This window comes from Cyrtonyx montezumae, unplaced genomic scaffold (genome assembly GCF_038088225.1).
Source record: "Cyrtonyx montezumae isolate F1298 unplaced genomic scaffold, pur_monq_1.0 scaffold_8, whole genome shotgun sequence".
Classification (NCBI taxonomy): Eukaryota; Metazoa; Chordata; class Aves; order Galliformes; family Odontophoridae; genus Cyrtonyx; species Cyrtonyx montezumae.
Window position 1 is genome coordinate 85,087,255 of NW_027072089.1, and position 24,820 is coordinate 85,112,074.

A 24,820-nucleotide genomic window follows, 5' to 3' on the forward strand; every position below is an offset into this window, starting at 1 on the left:
TTAAATTCATCATGTGCTCTCACTTACCCTGCAGGAAAGCTTTTTTGCTCTGTGAATAATTTCCCCATTGTTATCCATAACTTCCAGACTCCCACTCTCACTGGAGTTCTCAGATGAGTCATCTCCTTCTACCACACGTTCTGGGACAGACCCAGTGACTCGCATTACTTCCACGTGCAAACGTCCTGCAACCTAAGGCAAGAAAAATACTAAGAATCTGTGCACAAATTATTCAAAGACAAAGACGGTAGGTATCTTACACCAGGAGGTATACAGAGACTGCAAACCAGCATTGAACGTTAGAACTGAACAGCACACAATCATCAAATGAAAAGTAACAACGATAAAAAAAAGAAGAGAAAGGAATATAAAGAAGCTGTATGAGAACTACTAAGCTTATCCACACAGGTAAAAATGCACAGGTAGGAATCAGGACACTATTTTGCTTTACCTCCCCCTGCTGGCTGATGATAGGCACAGCATATTGCAGCTTAACATCATAGAAAAGGCACTCCAAAAACACGTTTGCCACACCAATTAAGTTGTGATTCTCTTGTGCTTCATAAAAAGGATCACCTCTTTTGCCAATTACCTTCCTTATCTGTTTTAAAGAGCAAAAAAGTTATTTTAAAAATGTTTGAGTATGGAAATCAAAATCGAATTACCATGCAGGACAAGATCACGGCACAGAAATTAAGTCACTACCTCATTTTAATGTTCTTTCCTGTTAAACAAACAGAACAGGAAATCTAAAATGAAATCTCTGAGATGAGACATGCAATCCTTTCTCTACTATGGTAAGTAGTAACTCTACTTTTTAAATGAAAGCACAAATAATCCTCAAGAGAAAGAACTGTTCTAGCTGCAGGGAACCACTACTAGGGCAAAAGGGAAATTGCAGGATGACTCCTACTTAAGCCTACAACTGTTGCTATGATTCCTCAAGAGGTGAGATCACATCTGCAGCAGTTTCCATGCAAGTCATAACAGCCAATACAGAACTTATGCAGATTCCTGGTATGTTATGCACACATCAGTGGACGTGTTAGCTCCTTCCCTTCTCCTCCTCTTGACACCATCTGACTAACATGCTTCAATGTAGCATGTACTATGCGTGACAGATGTCATGGAAAAAATAATCCTGCCCAGGAAAGTGTGCTATTAGTTCTTACTATAGTCAGCAAAATCATTGTTGTCTTCAGTGGACACTGATGAAGTGCTCAAACTCCCCTGTATTATAATTTTAGAGATTCCCTTAGTCCTGTCTAAGGCAGGGAAAAAAAGCACAACAGCTGTACAAAAGTATTTGGGAATGATTCTTGAAGCAAGTACCTTAGGTGCTCCATGTTCACCATACGACAATAAGATACACCTCTGATCTAAACTAACAAGATTTTAACAAGTCCTACACTCATTTCTGAAGTCTGATCTGTTACTTAAATTCTCAGGAAACACCACTTGGCTTTCATAGAGATACTGACGCAAACTACGTGAGCTTAATTGATTTCTTCACTGCTTTAAGGCTGAAAGATATACAAATGAAATTACAGAATATTTACATTTTAAGATCAAGTTCTACCCCACTGATATGTTCTGCACTTTCCACACAGCATGACACCCTACTCATCCTAGCTATTTTTTATACTGACTAGTGTATTATCACTATTTTCAGTGCAGCTTGCTGTTTCTATTTAGAGTTCATGCCTATCAGTATAGCACTTGTATAATGGAAGGCAAACATATGTCTTAACTTCTGCCATGAGTCATTAGGCTCAGCACAACCATATCCAAGAATTTAAGTGAGGATAAGACATGGCTATGTTTTACTCCGCATAGGCACTATGTTCACAGTTGTTCCTTTTATCACCACAGTACCATACTCTTTCATATACTAAATCACTGCATTTCATCTGCACAACATACTGTAAGGAGTTAGAAGAAAACAAACTCTGATCTCTTTCAAAAATAAATATTTCATACCTCAGGAATTTTCTCCTTCCACTCTTGATAGAGGTCTCTCATGTCAATCAGTTTGTTCTCCAGTTTCTCAATAGTCCACACTTGAGTAGCTTTTCCTTTTCTTCTCACTTGAATAGCAGGCTCACTCACTATTGCACCCCTCTAAGCCAGAAGAAAAAAAAATCACTGTGGGGATAAGTGCATGCAAGTAGCTTAAAATTTCACTCAAACTGTACTCCTAAAAAGGAATAAAACAGACAATATAGAGCTTCCTCTGCATGCCAGCCATACCATCTCTGTCCTCAAATGCAGCATATATCTTCTACATCTCTGAAGATTCAGGCCTCTTTTTTCCTCTTAAACAACTTTCACTTACACAGTACCATTAACAACTCTCAGTCAAATAATTTATGAGTGTATTATTTTAATTGCTACCATTATATTTACATTACAACAAGAAAGCACTTCAGAAAAAGTTACAGGGACCTTGAACAAAACAGGTCATTTTTGCGAACAACTAAAATGCAGCATTCAACTCTACATCAACAGAATTCAAATGTCTGCTCACAAACCACATTCATATACCCTTATCACACACTTGGAAGAACACTAAGAGTCATATTTAATACTCCGTCGTTATTTTTACGTTAATAACTTTCAATATGATAAAATCAGGTAGCATCTATGTTTTGTCTACATATAATCTAACCAAAATAAAATTTTATGGCCCTAAGTTGAAGATGAAAGTTAAATACATCTACATTTTCTTGATTAGGCATAAAACTATTTCGTTTTCCAGCACTATCATTATGCTATTACCTTTTTGTTGGCACTGAGGTTTTCAGCAGGGATTTGAAGCGTTACTTGATAATCTGTTAGCTTACTCATTTCTTCTGCTAAGAAGTTTGCTTCTCTCACCAGTGTATTTGCTTTCACTATCTGCTCTCGAAGTTTAGCCAGGCTCTGTCGAAACAATTCATCCCTGCAGTGCAGTAGGGAACATGAAAAATACACAGAAACCTATTTCTATTATTGGAAAGCTGCAAATAGAGGTGCTAGCAAAAAATTTTCTGAAGCAAGTGTAAGGAGAAATGCATACTGCACTACGTCAGCAAACTCAAAACTGTTGGACAATTTTATGAAGGAAAAGCAGTAATCACATATTAAACAAATATACTACTATTGAGATAAGTCTAGCACTGTAATCCCCATATAAAAAGGGCACAGTATTACGACAGCTGTTGTAGTGACAATTTGTTAAGAGCCCTAGGGATATTCCTTCAAGAAATGAAGTAATTGCAGTTGTCTTTGCCTTTAATCCGTACTCAAGTTCCATAGAAACTACCAGTCCCAGCGTGTAATACTTCATCTTAACAAAAACTGTTCTTCCTCATATCGTGACGTTGGAATCTGAAATCACTGCAAGCCAAAGCTTTACATTACAGCCAGTGCACTGCAGTTCTACAGACTCCTGGATCTCCCTGCATACATTGAAGCAATCTCAAGTGTATATATTAAAAAAGCACCTGATGTGCTATTTACTAAGAGTACCTTTTAACTAAATCAATGAATGAGCACAGGTTAAAGCTTCTGCACTCCATATACCTAACAGTTCCTGGACAACTTCCAGAAAGGTTTGTAGGGCCTGTCTGAGCAAATCACTTCTAACATATAACCCAACAAACCTGCTGTGACACACACTATGCCTCCACCTGCCATGCATTCATACCTGGGAGTCTTATCTTTAACTTGCTTTTTAGAAGTATCACAACTACCTTTTGAGCAAATGGGAAGACCCCCTTTCTGCCCTTCTTGTAATCCCAACAGCACTTACTGCACCACCTTCTGCAAAAAACTCATCTAATTCCAGATTTTTCAGTGACCAACATTCCCTTGTATGACTTTTCAGCTTGCATAATTCAAATTGCACTCTGACTCTTTCCCGATACTGTATCAGGGTGACAAAGTACTAACAGCATTAGCACATAAGTCTGAAGTTTTCAGAGCCTTCAACATGCTAAAACATGCTGCTTTGCCTCTCTCACCTATCTGGCCTGAGTTTGCAACATAGGTGGATTTTGCTTGAACTTCAAATCTACTGGTGGTAGCAACTGTTTTAAGTCCACTTTCTCCAGATCTACTTCCCAGAAAATTTCTCTCCTGCTTCTGTTACTCTGGCTATGAAGATTATGTGAGCAACTCTGGAGTAACACATCCCACAGACTGCTCTAAGTTTAGATTCACCCAGAAAATGAAGGTAGAGTGAGGAATTACTCACTAAGTAGTGCTTAATGCTGAGAGTGCATTACACCTGCAACCACTGCAAGACAGCTGCCCTGTTTGAGAAGCAAAAGACAGCTTTGATCTGTAAGTGCTTTAGGAGCCATAAGATTCAGCTACAGCAAGTCCCTGCCTTTCATTCCTGAATAAACCAGTCCCTAACTTTGTCCATGTATTATCCACAGCAAGTATGTACTGAACATGAAATACTCAAACACTTGTTTAAGCCAAGCACTAGCTCACAAAGCACCATTGCAAGTCTCTTGGATTCCCAGTGCTAGATAAAGAACCACCACCCACCCCAACAGATAAATTTGTTCAAAGTCGCAATGGATTTACTCTACACTAAAGGGTTTTAGCACTGTATCAGGTATCATCTGTCCTCCCACAGTCAGCATAAAGCTAGAATAAACTCTGCGTAATGTATTCTAGCTGAACTGACAGACACAACCATGTACCCACATCTGATGCTTATCAAATTCCTTCCGCTGGCTGATCAGGCAGAGTTCAGCTCCATTAGCAACAGACTGACAGCCAAAACTGCGTTAACCAAACCCCACAACATCCAGACACTTGGTCTTTCACGTGTTCTTTGCATTGAGTCTTCCTGTGCTTTCTGCATTTCTTGCTCTCTGGCCAGTTGGCTGGTGAATATTCTCTACAGGGCTTTGTTGCCATGCTTTTACAGCAGAAATCCATGGAGTTCAGAGCCAAAATGCTTGTTCTAAACATAGCTCCTCCCCCCTAAAAATCTTCTAACAAATACTGAGAAGAAAAGCCTGGCAGAACTCTTAGTCTTGATAGTACTCCAGATTTTCATTTTTATGTCAGTTCATGGTTATAGAGTTTGGTTAATTTTTAGACTATCAATTACAATTTTATCTTTCTGACTCTCAGGGATAGGAAAGAATGTGTTTTTTCTCTGTTGCTTTCTCCTTTCTATTGCATCTCTTATAAATATTGCTTTCTTTGCACGTAAGCCCACTTCTCAACACTGCAACTGAAGCGGGTTATCAGTGATTTCTTGATGGCATTGCTGTGCTCAATATTAAACAGCAATGATTCAGACCAGACTGTTTTTTATTTCACACTCCTCTGCAACACTAAAACAGCCTGCAGATCACAACAGTGACTCTGCAATACTTTACATTCAGTTCACAATACAACAATTCTGTTTTTAGCTCTTACAGGAGCAAACAATTATTATTAACTGAAGTTGAAACAGAGCAATGCTTCTCCCTAAGCTTGCCATGGAAAACATTTTAGGCATCATGGCTGAGTGTGTGAAGAGACTGCTTTTTTTTTTTCCAGGACAAACTTGGCAGAAATTACAAAACAAAAGCTGACATAATAACTAAACTAAGATCTGTTCTGTTCTATTTTTAACATTCTGAATTTGAAAGCTGCAACACAACACTGGCTTCCGTTACTTAAGCAATTCTTGCACATTAATTTATTAATGGTGGAAGGTAAAGCAAAAGTAACTGAAATAGGAAAGTGCACTCAAACTCTCCACGTATAGAAAAAACATCAAGTGAACAATGAACTTTTGTTTAAACAGAAGATAGATAACTTGTAAGTTACCTATTAGTACACCTAGTCACCCTTCCTGCTGAACAAACCTAAGGACAGAATGCTTGCTTGTTTATTGAAAACCTGTCAGACAAAAAAAATTATCTGGGCTGCTGACGCTAGAACTCTGTGGAGCTGACATCCTCTTCTCCCTAGTGATACCAAAAACAAACTTCCCTCTTTAGTGAGATGTAAATACGCACTCTGCTTAAACTCAGCTCACAACTTCCTGGTATGCTTCTTAAATTCTTCCTGCAAACCACATCACGATCTTTCACCAGAGCTCTGTTCAGGTGCCACGCTATTCCTCTGCAAAGAGCTTTCTGTACTTTTATCTAATTGCAAGCCTTTTCTTCCTTAACAGCTCTAATATACTCTATTTGACTGTCCTGCAGTTCTCAAACTTAAGGCAGTCCTCTTCTAAAGCTGGACTTACTTTTAGAAACATGCATGTACAAAACTTAAAGATTCACACAATTTTATTTTTTGTAGTTTTAGACTGCAAAATACTGTATTTTCATTGGATGCTCTCAACACACAATAATCCTTAATGGACTCTTTAGCATGAGATGACAAATTTATTCATAAGCTGTCTTTTCCTTTTTTCTAACTTAAATACTAAACCAAACATTTCAAAAGCACAAGTTAAGTTGTAAAACAATTCAGAAGTATCATAATGCTGATCAATATAAGCTGAATTCTTACTTCCTATCACATTAAATCGAACAAGGTGATCTTGTACATGCACTAGGGAGTAGAACCTAGCCCTCATTAAGTGGGTGGATGCAAATCTTAGTTCTACCAAAAGATACTGTTTCTGACAGCCTGTTCAAGTCCCATCTTTCACTTAGAGCCCTTCCTTTGTAGCTCTTATCGATTCCATTAACTGCAGCATTCCTCCCGCATTCTCACCTCTCTTCTGTCCACAGATTTACTTTCTGCTGTGCAGTCTGAGCAGTGTAGGAGAGTCTGTCACTACCATGCTGATGCTGCCTTTCTGGAGAGAGCTGCTGCCGCAGCTGCTCTAACTCACGTTCATACATCAGCCGCTGCTCTTCAAGAGCACTCCGCTTCTCTTCCAAGTACTGTTTCTCCAAGATCTGTACCACATTTTGTACTGGGTCTAAGACAAAATTAAAAAAAAAAAGTAAAAAATAAAAGGAAAATGCCATTTTCTTCATTTACATGGTAACAGCAATCAAGACAGCCCAGACTCCGTGCAAACACTAGATGTTCGTTGCCCCCATGAACAAAACTCAAGATAATAAACAGCAAATTAAATAAGTAAATTCAAACAAGAAAAATATGTCATGCAAAGAAGCTAGAACAACCGTTAACATCTTCCTTTACTGTGTACGTCAGTATGGGGGATTTATAGCTAATTCCACAATCTTGGTAGGAAAAAAAGAATCCATGGAAAAAGGAACAAATCAGTAAGAAGAAAATAAGGAAACAAAGCAAAATACAAGGGAAGATGATGTTAACCAGAGAAGGAAATTATTTCAGGAAGTAAAAAGCAATTTACTTTCTCCGTTTTGGCAGAGAACGAGACACTGAATTGATGCAGATGAAATCTAAGACAAACAACTAACTGGTCATGCACCACACTGCACCAATGCACTTCACAACACTGACGCAGACTAAGTATGTTCTGGAGGGGACTACAAAGTACATTTCATCTCAGAATTGAACAGACCAAATACTCTGATAGATACCCTGACCTGAAACAACTGCTTGTGTCCACTAACTATGGTTAAACCTAAATTATATCCAAATTAAAGAAGAATCACGTGGTCTAGTGCTGGTTTTACATCCAATGGCAAACTACATGTTTGAAAGAGAATTCAACAGAATAAGCTCCTCCTATTTACTACCAGTGTATGTATATATATATATATATATATATATATATATATATATATATATATAATCTTTATGCACATATATCCGAAATCTTAAACACAGCAAAAATATGGTTTGCAAAAGGACGTTTTGATGAATATATTCTAGTGATAGCACATCCTATAACAACTGCTCATTATGCATACCAGAAAGGGAAGGAAGAGTAAGAGCTTCCATAGTTGGAGTGGTAGAATATTAAATAGAGAAAGCAATATTGCAGCTCTAGGACACGTCAAGATTTTCGACAGAAAAACAACTTCATTTTTAAAATAATTCTAATATATCTTCCATTTTGCAGATATATTAAAAGAAAATTTTCTTGAGACTTTTAGGGATGTCAGTCTGCCACAGAGGAAGGGGGAAAGTAAACTTACATTTAACTATACTGCCCTGTTTCAGAACTCAAGATCTCCTTCTCAAAAACAAACAAAAAAATTGCCAGTGTGATTTAGTTTGAATCATCTTGTGTTCACTACTAAAATCCAGACTTTAAATTTTTTGTGCAAGCGTCCCTGATACTGCAAGGCTACATGAAACAAAGTCTGGGTTACTACAGCATTAAGTAGAGGATACACGAGAGCTTCCATAGGGGACTCAGCAACAACACTATATGTAACTGGCACATACACTCTCCCCCAAAACAGATCCTGCATTTTTATAAACACGGCATTACTATATTCAGTAACATATAACAACTTTCTTAGTACTAAAGCTACTGAAACTGAATTTGCTAAACTGAAGTACTGATCATGATTTCAACGTGCACGGATATCTAGGAAAGTTGGTTTGCAAAAGTAATCTTTCCTCCTACAAATGTCAGGAAAGCAAACAAGACTTCTGGGTTCCATTCTTACGTTCACCTCTCAGCAAACTTTCTGAAATATAAAGATTTGTGTAGAGCACATTCTTTGTCAGAAAACAACGATAATTACAAATTGTTACAGTAGCCCAAGTCCTGTCAGTGAAAGAAACTACTGGCTTCACACAAAGGCATCTTAAAGTTCCACCACAATGGCTTTGATAAGTGATGAAGTTAAAAAAAATTGTCAATATAAATAGCAACCAAATAGCAAAAGAGTGATCCAGATGCGGTTTAAAATAGTCAGAATTAGCAGGTTTTAGTACATGACATTCTCAGGAGTATGTTTAGCTATTTTTGGCTTTTAAACAGACAGTGCAGCAAAAACAATCGACTGAAAAGTATTCCAACATTCTATACTACAAACCAAGTTACTCATGCTGACCTGCATCCTCCTCCTAACTCATCCAGATAATACCAGAATCATCTACACGTGCATAGGTTTCTTGTACAGTCCCTAACATAGTTTTAAGTATCTGCAAGAATAGCTGAGAAATCAGGTATTAAGCAGCATACAGAGAAGAGGGATGGAAGAAATTAAGGTCTATTGTGTTTGGAAACACAGGAAATGAATCTATGGCTGAGTCATTAAGAGTTTACTAAATTGCTCCAAGACCAGTCCCAGTGTCAGGGAACAACAGTTCTTTCATAACAGTGATCTTTCCAGCCCCTGAGATTTACAGAATCACAGCTACTTCAGAACTACATTATACCAGGGAAAATGTCTGGCACAAGATGCAACAAGCTAGTCCAAATTTAAATCAAATTCATTATGCTTGTATTGCAATGCAAAATGTAAATTAACACCTTAGAAAAGTCTCCAAACTATTTTTTTTAAAGATGCACCTAGAAAAATTGAATTCTTTTTAGTGAAAAACTAAAACATGGCATGAATTATAAAACATACAGTTAGAAGATGAAAAAAAATTGATCACAGAAGAACTGCAAACAATGTCTATGCTGGACTTAGACACTATAATCCACTATTTTGGATTCCCCAGGCAAAGTCAAATTATGGGAGATTCTACCTGGTGCTTGCCAAATGCACAGTAAATTCTACAAATTGTTAGAAGCATTATATCACACCTCTCCACTTAGTTATATGGCAAAAATAGTTCAGTGGTTCCAACAAGACCATTCATACGCAGTTATATCTCTGCAAACAGTTAGAACATTATTGGTTTACAAAAAGAGTGTACTTCTATGAAAAGAATGTACAAACAGTGTTTGATTACCTTGCTGCATTTTAACTTAATTCACATCAGGAATCTGTTAATCCAACAATAACAATGCTGAATAAAATTAAGATTTCATGTAAGTACAGTTTTCTAAGCAAGCTAGGAAGAGGTTCTGACATGTACTGCTTTGCTGAACTGCATCAAAATCCCCAGCCTGAGCTGTACTTTTTTGTTTGCTTAAATGAGTAAGTGTGTAACCTAATCTCACTGTTTACTTAACCACTAAACCCTATACAGGAATAAATCCTTGTCAGATCAGCATCAGAAAGTTGTGGTACAATGCTGATCTGACAGAATCCCATGAAAAAGGTGAATGTGTTGAAGCAGGGCAGGAAGAATCAGGATGTTTTCTTTACAGCTGTTTTCAACGTTTCACATTTTCCTCATTATCCTCAGAGTTTCTCAGGAGCCAGATGTAAAATGTGACACTGCTGTAACTGCTTACATGCTATAAAATCTAATGATTGTGCTCAGGAGAAACCAGGCTATTTACTCATAGGGAGTTACTGTTCTCAACTATAATAAATAGATAAATGGAAAAAAAAAGTAAAAGAAGATTAAAAAAACTCTTGCTCCATATCAACTTCTGATGCAAAAGAAGAAAACCAAACTCATAAGTAATTCTATATAAAATTTAAAATCAAACAAAACAAAGTTTTCTCTGATGCAGTCTCTTTTTTTCAATGATATAAACTACAGAATAGGCTTCTGCTATTTCATTATTTCTTCTATTTTCCCCTTATTTATTTTCTCACTTTAAAGTAGAATAAATCAATAGTACTGAAACAAATCTGCTGTATTTTCTACTCAACAAACTCGAGGCCTGTCAGAAAACTAATTTAGATATACTATCAAGAAGAATTAAACTGGTAACATGATATCTAGCTTGGAATCAGCAAATCAGCCAATGACACTCAGAGCTGCTTGCTTTGTCAGGATTTTATTATCAGCTATTAATCCAACTAGTTAAGAACAACTAAATGGGAGGAAGGAGAAGAGACAAGAAGTGGTATAATGGGGTTATGATGCCTCTGAAACTGTGTGATGTGTGACTGCAAACATCTGCTGTGCATTAGGAAGGAAGCAGCTTGACTGGAAAAGCAAGGTCTGCACTTCAGTAAATACATGGAAAACTACCAAGCTAAGACTGAGATAGGCTGGGATCACAGTCAAAAAAAGCCTACTGAGCTGTAATGTGAATATGTTACAAATATTGCTAAGAATAATTACCCTCAGCTAGGCCATAACACATGGAAATCAAAATATGCAATCCTCCACTCAAACAGCACTAACATTACTGACTCCTGCAGTTTATTAAAACTCTGAGTTAGTTTCAAGCAGATCAAGCATCGAATTAATGCTTTCAAATTTCTCCAGCAGTATCATGCATGAGCCAATCAAGTTCAAAACCTTTGTCCCAGTTTTGGCACAGAAACGGGATGGTTTGTGACCTTAAAACAGGCAACAGAGTCTTCACAAGGGATGACAACACTGAAGACCACCAGGATGGTAGATTCGTCTGAAATTCATCTCCTGGTATGAGTGAACCATAATGAGAACAACTGTGTTATCAAACAGTAATTTGATTTCACCTTAAATGGTCTGAACTTGAAACTCACTTGCACAAAAAAAGAGATCCATTAAAATGACAATGAGATCATAAAAATATGCAAATGATTTCTACAGAATTATGTATAGGAAACAATCATGCTGTAGTCAAAAGCAAAACATAAGGAGGCTGAAGAGGAGACCAAGAAAAAAAAAATCAGTATTGTATTTCAACAGCTAAACCACAGTAAGCAATGGAAATACTACAAAGATAAAAAGAAAGGAGAACAGAAACAAATGAAACACCATCTACTGCGTTTTCTTGGTCAGAGAGAAAAAAGGCATTTGCTCCTGAAATCTTGTGCAGTTAGAAAACCTGTACAAAGCACTGATCACTTCACTGAGTTTTTCATCATTTCTTCATCCCATATTATAACACGTGAATTATTAATTGCCTTCTGGAAACCAGAAAAATATCATGTCATTTTGTACATACTGTATTTTATATAAGCCATATATCATACCATTACTTTTATATACCATATTTTATCTAGAAAACTGTCCAGAAAAGGCATCACAATAGGTTTTAACAAACTTCAATTAAAAACAACTTCACAGTAATCAAGAAGCTAAAAATTATGCCAGCTACTGTTTTTGACCATAGCCTGATTGAGGTGTCCATGTCATAATATAGTTATAATGGTGCTGGTAATGTTCAATGCAAAAGGATGAAGCAGACATATCTGAAGTGTATTTCTGTCTGAAATAACCTGCAAAACTCAAGGTCAGAAGGACTTAGATGATGATTTTACTTGCTTCCTTCCTTCACCTCTCAGCACTACAAAGAACTGTAGTGTGAAGTCTCTGCACTATAAAGATTAACAGACATACAGATGAAACAGAGAAAGAGGCAAACTAATAAATGTCTTGGAGAAATTTCTTCTTACCTCTTACATCATTTGTTCAGTACTTAAATTTTTACGTAAGTGTATATACACACACACATATATATATATATATATATTGAGGCTTTAACATAGGCAACAAAATCATTATAAAAGATGACAATACCAAAGATCTCCAAGATGCTATGTACATATATGTACATTCATATATATATATATGTAAGCACGTGTACACAAGAGTAGATATATGTATATAGATTATATACTCACACATGCACGAGCATACAAGTGAGTGGATATTTACATCTGATATTTCTGTAAAATACCTTTTGCAGGAAACATCCCAGGCTCACTGGGGTAAGTGTATCACCCATTGTTATCTAAAAATTAAGTTACACTCTGAATTTGTTAAATGATCCTCACAAAAAAAAATCTTTGGACTTCTTAACTGTCAGTTTTCTTACCATTACTATTCAGTGTCTTCATAATAACTTCCATTTGAGCAAACTCATAGTTGTAGTCTGGTTCTGAAGAAGCTTCACTGGCTGCATCCAGATCATGCTCTCCTAACAAAGCTTCTTTCTCAATGTCTTTCAGCCAATCTCGTCGTTTCCTCTTTGGTAAATTGATTCTGTGTAAAAATAAAAATTCAGTTTTTAAAAGGCTTATGCAGAACAGTGCACGCTGAGAAAAAAACTGAATGTAAGAAAACTGGTAAGCAAATATAAATTATTACCTAAAAAAGTGGTTGTTTCCCCATAATATTCTATCTCCATGCCATAACTGAGTGACAGAGCATACCAACGTACCATTTACACAGGATCTGAAAAATAAAACAACACAACTTCAGAAAAATCCTAAAATTTAACAGTTGGTTAGTATTGCCTCTCCCATGTATAGACAGTGATCTATATTACACAACGTACCTAGGTTCTCATTAAAATATAAATGAGAAAGTTACTGGTCTGATTTCTCACATCTGAAGTAAATACAAAACCCCTTTCCCTTTCAGCTCTGACTGTTGCAACTTCTCAGTAAGTACATAGATAAGGTTACTGTTAGCTGAACTTTCTTTTTACCTCCCATTTTTCAAACTCGGTTACTGTCTGTTTCTTGTTAAGTCTATAAACTTGGTTGCATGAAAATCCTGGTCATGAAACTCTCCAAGATATAAGTTAATCCATACATGTAAAACATACTGCTAACATACAAGGCATTCAAGTATAAGAAAAGGCCCTTAGATCAAAATTTCATTCTTTCAACAAACTAAGCATTAAACTTAAGACAATAGCACTTCCTATGTCATCAGATATTAAGACATTTAGAATTCTATGCAAGAATCCACAATACTCACTAAAACAGATAGTTAAATTTAAGCAAGGAAGCAGATACAAAAGAAGAATGTGACTTCACACCACATATTTAATAGACACAGTAGTAATGGTAGTCTTTGGATCTCTTACCTCTTCTCTTAGAAAATATCCAGCTTTACAAAAGGAACTTCTCAGAGGTAAGTTTTATCTTCCCACATAAAGAAACAGCCTGCTATCCCAGGAACAATTCAGACACCTTGCTACCTCCCATTATATAAACAAGTAATGGTTCCTCATTCCTAATGAATACTTTCCTGTAATGGTTTATTCTGAGCTAAACCACTGGTAGCCTATTATGAGGCAGTGGTGTGTGGGGGTGTACACATGTATCTGAATTTCACCTTCTAAGTATCTAAGTCACTTATACCAAAGCTACACATTGATTAAAAAATAAGACATTTCTGACTTGGTAAAATAAAAACACATGCAAGTCATCTTCTGGTAATGAAAAGCAAACACTTTGCTGAAAAGCAAACAAGTGCTATTGATTGTCCTTACCTTGCATTTTCTTTTGGTGTGAGTGTGACCTCTCCATCTAAAGCAATATCAATCTCACAATGTTCTGGTTGGATTCCTATACCAAAGAGCTGTATATCCTGAGAGGTGTCTGCACCAACTCTTGTGTGATCCTGGAAAATAAGCTGTTACTAAGAGAGAAGCAAGCTATCACTGTTTACATAACTAAAGCAGTACTAGTCGAAGCACTGAAACTTTGAAATCTACATGTTGTCCTTTGCTAGGTACTTTCATAGTGCAGAAATGGTGCCACTGTAGATCTGAGGACTGGAAAGGTTGGTCACAAACTGCTCTGAATTTTCTCTTCCTACAGCTTCAGGTAAAGAAAAATTAAGCAGCAGATAAACAAATTCTGAAGTATTCCCCAACTATGTTTGCATATAAGCAATAATATAGAGAAGAAAACAAGCCATGTCATGCAGCCATGTGGAACAAAGGATAACAAAGATAGTAAAACAAGACACACAGAACTCACTGCTTTTCAGAGGACAGATATATTAACAATGCAGCTAAATATACTAACCCCCACATAATTGCAAACCATACTGTAAATCTTGCTGAAAAACTTTATTTTACTATTATGTAACTTGTACTCTATTTGCTACTGTTCAAATATAAAAGCCTTATCTCAACCACTAAAGCAGAAAAATATCCATAAAATAGATAAGGTAGTTTTTTCTATCTTGTTGACAAGGAATTCACACTTACAAAGTATTTCCTACTCAGCCCGCCAATAAGGTTTGCATTTCAAACTGTTTCACCCTAACAGGAAGACTATGCTATACTGAACGGTATGGAAGATAGTAGAACAAGAAAAATACATTTCAGCACATTTTTAACAGGTCTTCCCTCTCACTTTCCCTCCTCACCTGGCCTTTATTTTTTTCTTAAAGCTTTTTCTCCTATTGAAGCCTATGGTTACTCCTACTCACTACAGCTAAACATCATACCTTTACACTCTAACTCAATGAATATTTAAGAAAATAGCTTGCTAACAAAAAGCAGCATCTTACACCAGGCTCTTACTTCAGGGAAGCAAAGCTCTTTAGTCCAAAAAGTAATTCTATTTTTATCCTGCCTGAAAAAGCTAGTATTTATCTCAACTTGGGCAAATACTGAACACTTGTTCCACTGTTGGCAATCAGTAAATGAATTAGAAAACTACTGAAGCTGAACTGCAAGGGAAAAAGTAAACCTGAGCAGCAGAAGTCCTATCCTATTTTACTGCGACTAGTCTTAACAATCTCAATATACTCTGAATTATAAATCAAGCCATAAATTAAAAAAAAAAGTCCTTTCATTCTGTGTAAACATCTTGTATGCACTCTTACCTTCAAATAGTAAACCAAAAGCTCATTGAGTGCAGGGTCTGCATTCAGGTTCACCAGGTAACACTTGTCATCTCCAACTTTGATACCTGAAGACTCAAGAGAAATACCCATGCTCTCCAGCTGTCTTTGTCTCTCCTGCGAGCACAAAAATAGATTAATGCTGGCTGCTGCAATACGCAGAGGCAAGTATCCCAAGTAAATAAAAGTAGAGCATCTAGAGCTGAAAATTAACACACAGTCTTTATATTGCTATAACAGAAAAACAGAACTTAGGACAATGGTCAAGTGTAGTATTAATGCAATTTTTATACCCCAAAAATAAAAAGTTAGATCTAATCCTCAAATACATGCTTTAATGATTATATCAGAGGTACTCATACATAACACAGTGTGGCTTTGAAACTCTGTTAGTTAAAAACCAATCTCAATCACAATTTAAAGAAAGATAATGAGTCAGATAACTTTGAAAAGAACATGCTGCAGTTTAGGCTTACACTTTTCCAGTATTAGTATTAATTCAGCTAAAGCATCTGCTTGGTTCAAACATGTCTTCTGCTCCGTTACATTTTATCTTTTGTTTGGCTGGTTTTGCTTTGGCCAGGTAGCTTCTACATTTTTGTGCATCTGTTTATTTAACAGTGACTGCACCAAAGCAAGCTTCTAGTACTAGAAAGGGTAACCAACAGAAGTCATTCTTCAAGCTACAGATGGTGGAAATGATGGAAAGATACACTGGAATCCCAAAGTCTTATTTCAAGTATATAATAACAACAAACTTTATTAAATACACGTACTCATTTGTTTTCTCTGGTTAAGAAAACTCTATAAGCAACAGCAAATGTAAACAATGAATACTACCCCAAATTCCTTTTGCAACTCTTAGCCATTCCAAGGGAAATTGTTCAAGATACCACTGCATACTTATAAATAAAAGAACACCTCAAATGCACTTTGATGTTCTAATTTAAAATGTAAGATTAGCTTCTTTCAGTTATACCATGACACAACTTTCTTCATTTATTCTGATGAAATTTAGACTGAAATAAAATGGGGAGAAAAGGAATACATAGTTCACCAAAGCCCAAGAAATTAATCTGACTTGTGCACATGAATATCTGACTTTTTCTGCTCAAAATTCCTGAAATACCTGTGCAATTTCTTCTGTTTTCCTTAGCTTTTCTTCCCAGGTGACTGTTAATTCTTTTATTAGCTTTTCAGATTCTTCCAATTTTTCCTTCAGTTCTGGTGCCTTCATGGCCTAAAAGATAGCAATAAGCAAATCCTTAGGGTACAGTTCACACTGCAACAGTTGCTTAAAAAAAAAAAAAAAGAAACTGAACGCAGCCAACAGAATATCAAACGTTGTAGATACAGGATAGATTTCAGCTAATTTTCCTGTGTATTTCATGGCAGAAGGTGAAGAAACAGGTCATTTGCAAAGGAAGAAGACATAGAATGGTTTGGGTCAAAAGGGACTTAAAGCAGGGACACTTCTTGCTAAGACCAAGTTGCTCAAAGCCCCATCCAGTCTTGCCTTGAATGCCTCCAGGCAGGAGGCATCCACAGCCTCTCTGGGCAACCTGTTCCAATATCTCACCACCCTCACAGTAAAGAATTTCTTCCAAATATCTAGTCTAAATATACCCTCTTCCTGTCGCTACATGCACTTACAAGAACACCCTCCCTAGTTTTCTTACAGGCTCCCTTCAGGAACTAGAAGGCTGCTATAAGGTTCCCTCGGAGTCTTCTCCAGGCTGAACAGCCCCAACTCTCTTATCCTGTCCTCATATTGGAGATGCTCCAGCCCCTCTGATCAGCTTCGTGGCCCTCCTCAAGACCCGCTCCAACAGCTCAGTGCCCTTCCTGTGTTGGGGCCCAAGAACTCCAGGTAGGGTCTCAGCAGCGCAGAGTAAAGGGGCAGAATCACCTCCCTTGACATGCTGGTCACACTTCTCTTGATGCAACCCAGGATATGGTTGGCCTTCTGGGCTGCAAGTGCACATTGCCAGCTCATGTTCAGTCTTCCATCAGCTGACACTCCCAAATCCTTCTCTTCAAGAAATCAACCTATAACATGTCCAGATCTGAAATAACTGAAGATCTACATAGCAATACATAGGCCAATGGAACTTGAGTTGTCTGATATCAACTCCAATGCCTTCCTTTCTATGACAGTTTTAAATACAAATTCCTCTTGACATTTAGCTTTTCATTCCATCAGGTTTTTGTAAGCGTTCCTAGAGTTTCATTAAAGCATTTAAGAATGACACCATTGATTACCTCTGAAGGAAGGCATGCACTGGAGCCAACACAGGCTTCTCATTTCACAATAGGAAAGAAAAGCAAGGGGGCTGAATATGTTCCACTCCAAATAAGAGTTTAATATGCTAGCCTGTAACTTCATGTAATTGTTTTCAAAAGAAAGTTGAAGAGGTGGAAGAAGAGAAAAACCTTCAAAAAATTAGTAAAACTACAAGAACTCCCCACTTTCCTGTTGGCAGTCATAGTCTGCCAACAAAACTAAGTACCGACTAGAAGAGTATTTTATGATTTAAAATACAGAAGTACAAAATATTTTTATTTAGGAAAAAAAAAAAAAAGTGAATGGTTCCTTTTCCATACGGCAGATTTTCTCATTCAGTGCTGTAAGAGACTGCCTGTATACACAACATGACTTCTCATGTGAATGTAAATTTTAAACACTACTCAAATTTACCCTAAGACATACTTCTGGTATTTTTCCTCCACAGTTACATTTTGCCAGAAAATATTAAAAATGTTTTCCTATACTGCAGTGCCCCATTTCATCAGATATCACCAAAAGTACTTCTACCCTGATAATTTATGCTTTAATTAGAAATGTATGTCTAGTATATGTAGCAATCACATGGCATTAACTCTTCAGACAACAGAATGCTGTTTGCTTTGGTGTTAAAAGTTTTGAAGATTCTTGATAAATTCTCATAAATGTCAGTGAGAGAAATTTCCCACATTGTAGTCCAATACCAGATTTATATCTTCTCATTTTTCTATTTGGCATCATAAAAATATATAGCCTACCAACTTAAAAACCATCTGCTAGCAAGTATACACAATTAAGATCTGCTGTAGCTCTTATCTGTGCTGCTTCATTTACTACACGACACAAAGTTCTTCAAGAAGAACAGTCCATTCTGACACAGATCACTACCTGTACAATGTTGTCCTCATTTAAATTTACTAAAAGGAAACAAATGTTATTTTGGATCTATTTCAGGAAACAAAGTAAATTTTTTAAAAAATATGTCTAAGATTCTTCCTTTTCTTATTTTGTAGGACTTAAGTGTAAACTCAATCTTCCAGCTAGTTCAACACTTGTTCAGGTTACCTAATTTATGTTGTATCATCGGTAACATTACCTCAGCCTGTGAGAGTTGTTCTTTCAGTTTTTCAACCTCTTCACGTAATTCTCTGATGACCCTAGCATTTGGATCTTCGTTCACCACAGCATGATTAACTATCCTTTTGGCTCTGTCTGCGTATCTTAGAGTAGAGAGTGTTTCTTCATAATTGTCTGCTGCTGGACTAATTGTGGCTATCATGGCAGTTTGGCTGTTTCCTCCTAGATTGTCCTGTACAGTACAGACATGGAAAGTTTGAGGATTAAAAACTGTTCTGAAATTATACAGTGTCTATACAGAGACACTTAAAATACAAATCTCAGTATTTAGACATAGATATACACTCTGGATATAAACTAAACAATATGATCCATAAATATTCCCAACTACCTCTACCAGCTTTAATCCCAATGTAACTGAAAATACGCCAAGTAGGACTCTACATACAATTATCACAGTAAATGCTTATCTCAATATATTACTTGGAAGAGCTTGTAGCAATTATATCCTTTGCTCACTTTAAAAAAAAATAAAGATTACAATCTCTTAAGTACACAGAGTTATGCTACAACCTATAAAGCTGACAACTTATGAACATGTTGAACAGAAAATATTAATTACCTTGAGAAGCCAAGTGAGCACAGAGTCTCTGTAAGGCACAAACTTATTCTTCCCCTTCCCTGCTGCTTGATCAGCAAGTGATGATATAACCAACCCAAGTGTTGAAAGGGATCTATAAAAACAACAGCACAAAACAGCTTTGAACACATACCTCAAAGGTATATTTAATAAAACAGACAGAATGGTTTAATCTGTGCTCTGCAAAATTTTATATCCAGCTTTTAAGATATCATAAATAATTTAAGCTGGAAATGACCACGGGAGATCAAAACAAGGCAATGTATTACAAGTTGCATTTTTGGAACAAAAAACAGCTACCTACAGTGTTTCACCTTATCTAGTACTAAGACCAAGTTCCAAGGAAGACCAGGTTGAAAAACTCAGGTATTTAGAATAGTTTCACAAGCATAAAGCAGACAGCATCGATATATGGAGAATAACAGCTTTAGATTAGACATCTTCCTTTTTTTTAGAGACTAAGAATCTTTCCATCTTGGACATTGCCTCATGACAACATTATGAGTTAAAGCTGGCAGTGCAGCGGTAGTCCTCTGTGTCTAGGAACAACATTGTAAGAGCACTAGTTTAACAGCTGACTAAAACTGAACTATATCCATTAGGAGGCTCAAGACAAAGTCAGCTGTGGTTCAGGAGAACTAGGTCTAGTGGGTTACCTAGTAACAAACCAGCAGTTACATGACAGTGGAAGACTGCTCATCAGAAGAGACAGATACCCCTTAACAAAGGGGTTGACTTACAATTGAGCCTCACTAGGATCTTTCATGAAGAGGAACAATAGACCAATCTCCCACTTATAAAAAATGTTGCATGAATGTAAACATGAGAACAGAAAAACTCTCCAAGCTGCTTGGTACACAAACACTTCCCATTGCTCTAGAATACTGAAGAAACTAAGACCTTGCTCATTTTAGTACTTGTACCACTTCTACCAACAAATATAGCTTTATAAGCAATCTTTACGAAGCATCTATGCATTATATATTCCAGCTGTTATACAACCCTGTGTAAATATTAAATGACTCTGGGGCAAGTATGTTTAAGATAACAAGCTGGCAGCAAAGTCTTGTGGCTTTTTATTTTTATTTTTATTTTATTTTTTTCAATTGGTTGGAAATAGAAATGCTGAGGGACTGACAGGCTGACTCCTGTTCTTACCCCTGCCATCAGAATGGTTCCAAAGAATGTTTATCAATCAGGTGATAGGCGCTTTATATAAAAAAATATAAATATAAATATATATATTTAAAAAAACAAGCTGGTTCAGGAGCCTAAGAGCATTAAACAGATGCATAAGGAGTTGTAAAACCAAAGAACACTGGAGTTCAAGAGCATACTGGTCCATCATACTTATAAAGAGCATCTGGATAACTGAGCATAACTACCAAGGAAACTTTTAGCTTTTTGATTAGATAGTAAAACAAAACATTGATTGTACTTTTTCATTCTATTATTTTTCATCAAACGAGTAGCACTATTTTAACTAGCTGACTATTTCCACAGTATTTTTAACATGGTCTTAATGCAGTTTGAAAATCCTTGTGGTTCTGAATTCATTCATTTAGTGAATAACAAAAACATTGAAGAGTATTTCAAGGAAGATATGTGAGGGTAAGCTGACACAATCTATTATGAATGTCACAAAATAAGTACATAACGCCAGGAAACAAAGTGGCATGAAGACAGCTTAGACCAGAAAGCAAAACTAAAATAAACAGAACCTAAAGGAGAGCCTAGATTTGTCTAAAGGATAACTTCCCAACCCGTGCCTGAAAAATTCACAGCAAAAAGAACAGTTAATTTTAGGGTTTTTTTGCCCAAACAAAAGCCTAACAACTCCTGAAAGCCTGTGGGAGGAGGGCAGGGAAGGGAAAATTGGTTCTTGTCTCCAATCTTTCATCTGGACAGATAAGGAAGACAGTGTGCTAAATATACAAGAACAAACAGTAGGATGCTATATGCTGCTCCAAAGCAATCTCCTGCAGCACAAGTGAAAAAGCACCAGCTCTACACTCCCAAAGGAGTCTACCACTAAGGATTATAAAGTTAAAAGACAAAACAACAAATCCCACACACTTGGTCTTATTTTTGTCCAATTCCTCTCACCATTTTTAAATGAGAAAAAAATTTGAAAATCAAAGCCAAAAACCAAGGGAGAAGAAAGAAAATGTTCTTTTTTTCCTTACAAAAATTGGAGGGGGAGATTGGAAAAACAGGGAATCAGAAAGGTCCACCATCAATATCTGTTTCACAACAGGGCTGCAACTTAAAATAGCAAGTTATAAGCTAGTGTATTAACACCCAATTAAAGGAAACGATAATATTTCTGCTCTAGAAATATAACAAAATACAAATCTTATATTAAGACTATTAACAACTGTATTAAAAACCAAACTGGTGTCCTTTAGGTATTCTACTTAAGATTTCGTAATACAAAGCTCTTCAAAGTTTCGAAGGAAAGCACTAAAAGAAATGACAGTGCAATATAATTACAGGACTCAGTAGTGGCTTTGCTTTATGCTGGATGATGCATCTGAGATCTGTCATTACTTTGATCCTATCTCAAGCCACCTACACAATGAATCAACCAGAAGGCCTGAGCTAATAGTGCACAACAGACTGAAGCAGTTCAGAAGAAACAGCAAGCTTACATGGTGCAAGACCATGGGAAAGTGCTGTTTCTGCATGCTTTCTGTTCTCCTTGACCCCTCTCCATCAAACGTGAACAGGCTGTCTTTGCCACTGTGCATCTGGAAGCTTGCACACTCCCAGCAAGGGCCTGAGTCAGCAGCACCCAAGGGCAGGTGGTGCTTCTTTACTGCAGGGAGGAACTCTGTCCCTAAATGACATCCATGTAAACTACTTCTATACACTTTTCTTCCACATTTTTGGTAGCGAAGTCCTTCTTTCTAATAATAAACCCTGTGAATATGAAAACCTTCTCCATAAAAGAGCTTGGAGCCAGTCTAGTCCAAAATCATTCCCACCCACTCCATCTCTACCCCTTACAAAACTAATTTTTTCATTCTGAAGTTAAAATGACAATAGTTAGGATTTTTCTAATCACAGTTAAAATTACAGAGTGTTCATAGAACGTATTCATCTTAGCCACTAACTGATGGCTTGCTTACTCCATTTCCTCCTGCTGCTGTACTCTAGAAATTCCTCAGCTACAACAGAGATTATTAAGCATCTGCATTTCTATGCTCAGTATAGGAACTAGAGCATCATGGGCAGTAACAAGCCCATATGGCTTTCTTATGAGTTTGGAAAGTCCCACAAGCACCTGGGAAATAAAGACCACAGACACTGAGAAACACCTTCATGACCCAAGGCAATTGCACATCAGCTCTGAGAAAAAACAGTTCTTTATTACAACTTTACAGAACCATTAACAATATCACAAAACTCTCAGCTGTTTTTGTAAGCAGCAGAGAAATTCAGCACATCCACTCTGGAAACTTGCTGTTCCAATATATGAAAGAGTTTACAGTACAGGAAGCTGTGGGACTGAGGAAGCAGTGACCATAATGGTCCTTAACTGGTTTCATGTAGAAACAAAGAGCAGAGAATCACAGCATCACATCTACAGAGTTTATAAAACTACAGAGTTTTAGAAGCACAGCAGGCGTACGTTCTTCCTGTCTTGTAAACACAGAGCCAGTTCTGTTGTTTGCTTGTTCTTCAAGGCAACAAAATATTGAACAAACAAGGAATTTAATGTCCAGATAGTTACAGTAGGTCTGTTTTTATCTCAATAAACATACTTTATGCTACCAATGCAAATTACTGCTATTTTATGAAAGAATAAAAATTTTAAGAAACCAATAGGAGGTGACATACTAAGGTATGTATAGTTTAAGTAGCCTGTATTACTACAGAAAGATTATTGCCTTTCCCTAGTAAACGTGGCACATCACAGTCTTCTTTTTGCTAATGTGTTTGTACAATGTTCTGTAAAGGACTACTCTGATGAAAATATGCATACCAATTTCGAGGCTTTGAGTGAAGTAAGACTTCATTAAACTTTAAGTAATAGCAAAAGTCCAATAAAAGACACTAAAACACAACACTGAGATTCTTCTTGTTTGCCTACTAGTTCCAAATCAGATTTCACTCAGGAAACATTTTAAAAATGGTCCGAGGTGACTGAGGTTTATACTATATAAGAACTGATGAGAAAAGATAGAGCTGTCAATTTTTCCTTTTGAAATATCTTTTACAGAAAAATCTGGTGCTCGCATCTGAAGTCCTGTATAATTAAAAAGAAATGGCAAAAACAGTCTTCCCTTTTCACACTGAGTAAACATTTTGCTACAAAAGAAAATTAAATCTTTCGATTTTAAAGTGTTGCTGGAGATATAAATTTCTTAATAGCTGTTGGGAGAGTTGGCATTTGCATATTTCCCCAAGAATTAAAAAGAAACATCTAATTTCACCCTTATTTATGCAAAAGGTAAATACAGTTTCTAGCAAAATCAAACCAAATTTACCTACTAACCTTCAGGGTAAAGGTTCAGTACTTGCCCTTATAGAAACAGAATCATATGATTTGGTTTAATGAGGACTATATGTCAGCGTGGCTAGCAAGCTGATACATTAAAAACACAGTACATTAGAGATCATTCTGTGAAGAGCAAGTGTGTTCAAATGACTAAAGCATGTACCTTAAAATCATTTTAAGCATTAATACAGTTAAAACACATTTTATGCTCTCACTGTTGACTTCAGAATAACATAACCTTTCGCAACATTTTAAAACTAAGTACAGAATTTGTAGCTTTTAATATTACAGTATGATTTTTTTCCCCAGGAAAATTAGTATGTGTAAGACAATGGTAACACTGTGCTAAATTCTTGCTTTTAGGCAACAACACAGTAATTACAGTGTTTTTGTGCTTTTTCTTTTCTTTTCTTTTTTTTCTTTTTTTTCAAATAAAGTGCCTGGAAACTTGTAATTGCTTGAGTACAAATGCCCAAGGTGATGTTAAACTTACATAGTTTCATTCTGATCTGGTTTTCTTAAACTGTGAATTATACTCTTACATAGTTTAATACCTGTTGGAACAAAGCCATTCAACTCTGCAACTTTGCATTCCTTGAGCATATGATGAGACAAACACATAAGCCTGGGGACAGGGTGGAGAAATGAATCACAAAAGGTATATCCTTAATTAAAGAGCGCTACTGTCACTTTTTCCAGATAATATTCATACAGCTATCATCTGAGTCAAGTATGAATCAGTCTCTATACTAATGTAAAAAAAAAAACAACAGACGGTGCTCAGTACAGAGCAACTGAAAGAGATGTATTAACT

At 36.5% G+C, this 24,820-nt stretch overlaps 1 protein-coding gene across 4 annotated transcripts in view; it reads right to left on the reverse strand.

The window, feature by feature from the left end:
- Positions 1-24,820, reverse strand: part of KIF13A (kinesin family member 13A) — a 109,524-nt gene that overhangs the window by 23,426 nt on the left and 61,278 nt on the right. For all 4 annotated transcript variants that reach the window (XM_065752437.1, XM_065752436.1, XM_065752435.1 and 1 more), the window contains exons 10-21: positions 19,485-19,596; positions 18,882-19,094; positions 16,631-16,741; positions 15,484-15,618; positions 14,135-14,265; positions 13,000-13,086; positions 12,728-12,894; positions 6,724-6,934; positions 2,779-2,941; positions 1,981-2,121; positions 452-601; positions 28-192 (exon numbers count right to left, since the gene is read on the reverse strand). In XM_065752437.1, the coding sequence (XP_065608509.1) occupies positions 28-192; positions 452-601; positions 1,981-2,121; positions 2,779-2,941; positions 6,724-6,934; positions 12,728-12,894; positions 13,000-13,086; positions 14,135-14,265; positions 15,484-15,618; positions 16,631-16,741; positions 18,882-19,094; positions 19,485-19,596 (1,786 nt within the window). The remainder of the gene's footprint in view (positions 1-27; positions 193-451; positions 602-1,980; positions 2,122-2,778; positions 2,942-6,723; positions 6,935-12,727; positions 12,895-12,999; positions 13,087-14,134; positions 14,266-15,483; positions 15,619-16,630; positions 16,742-18,881; positions 19,095-19,484; positions 19,597-24,820) is intronic.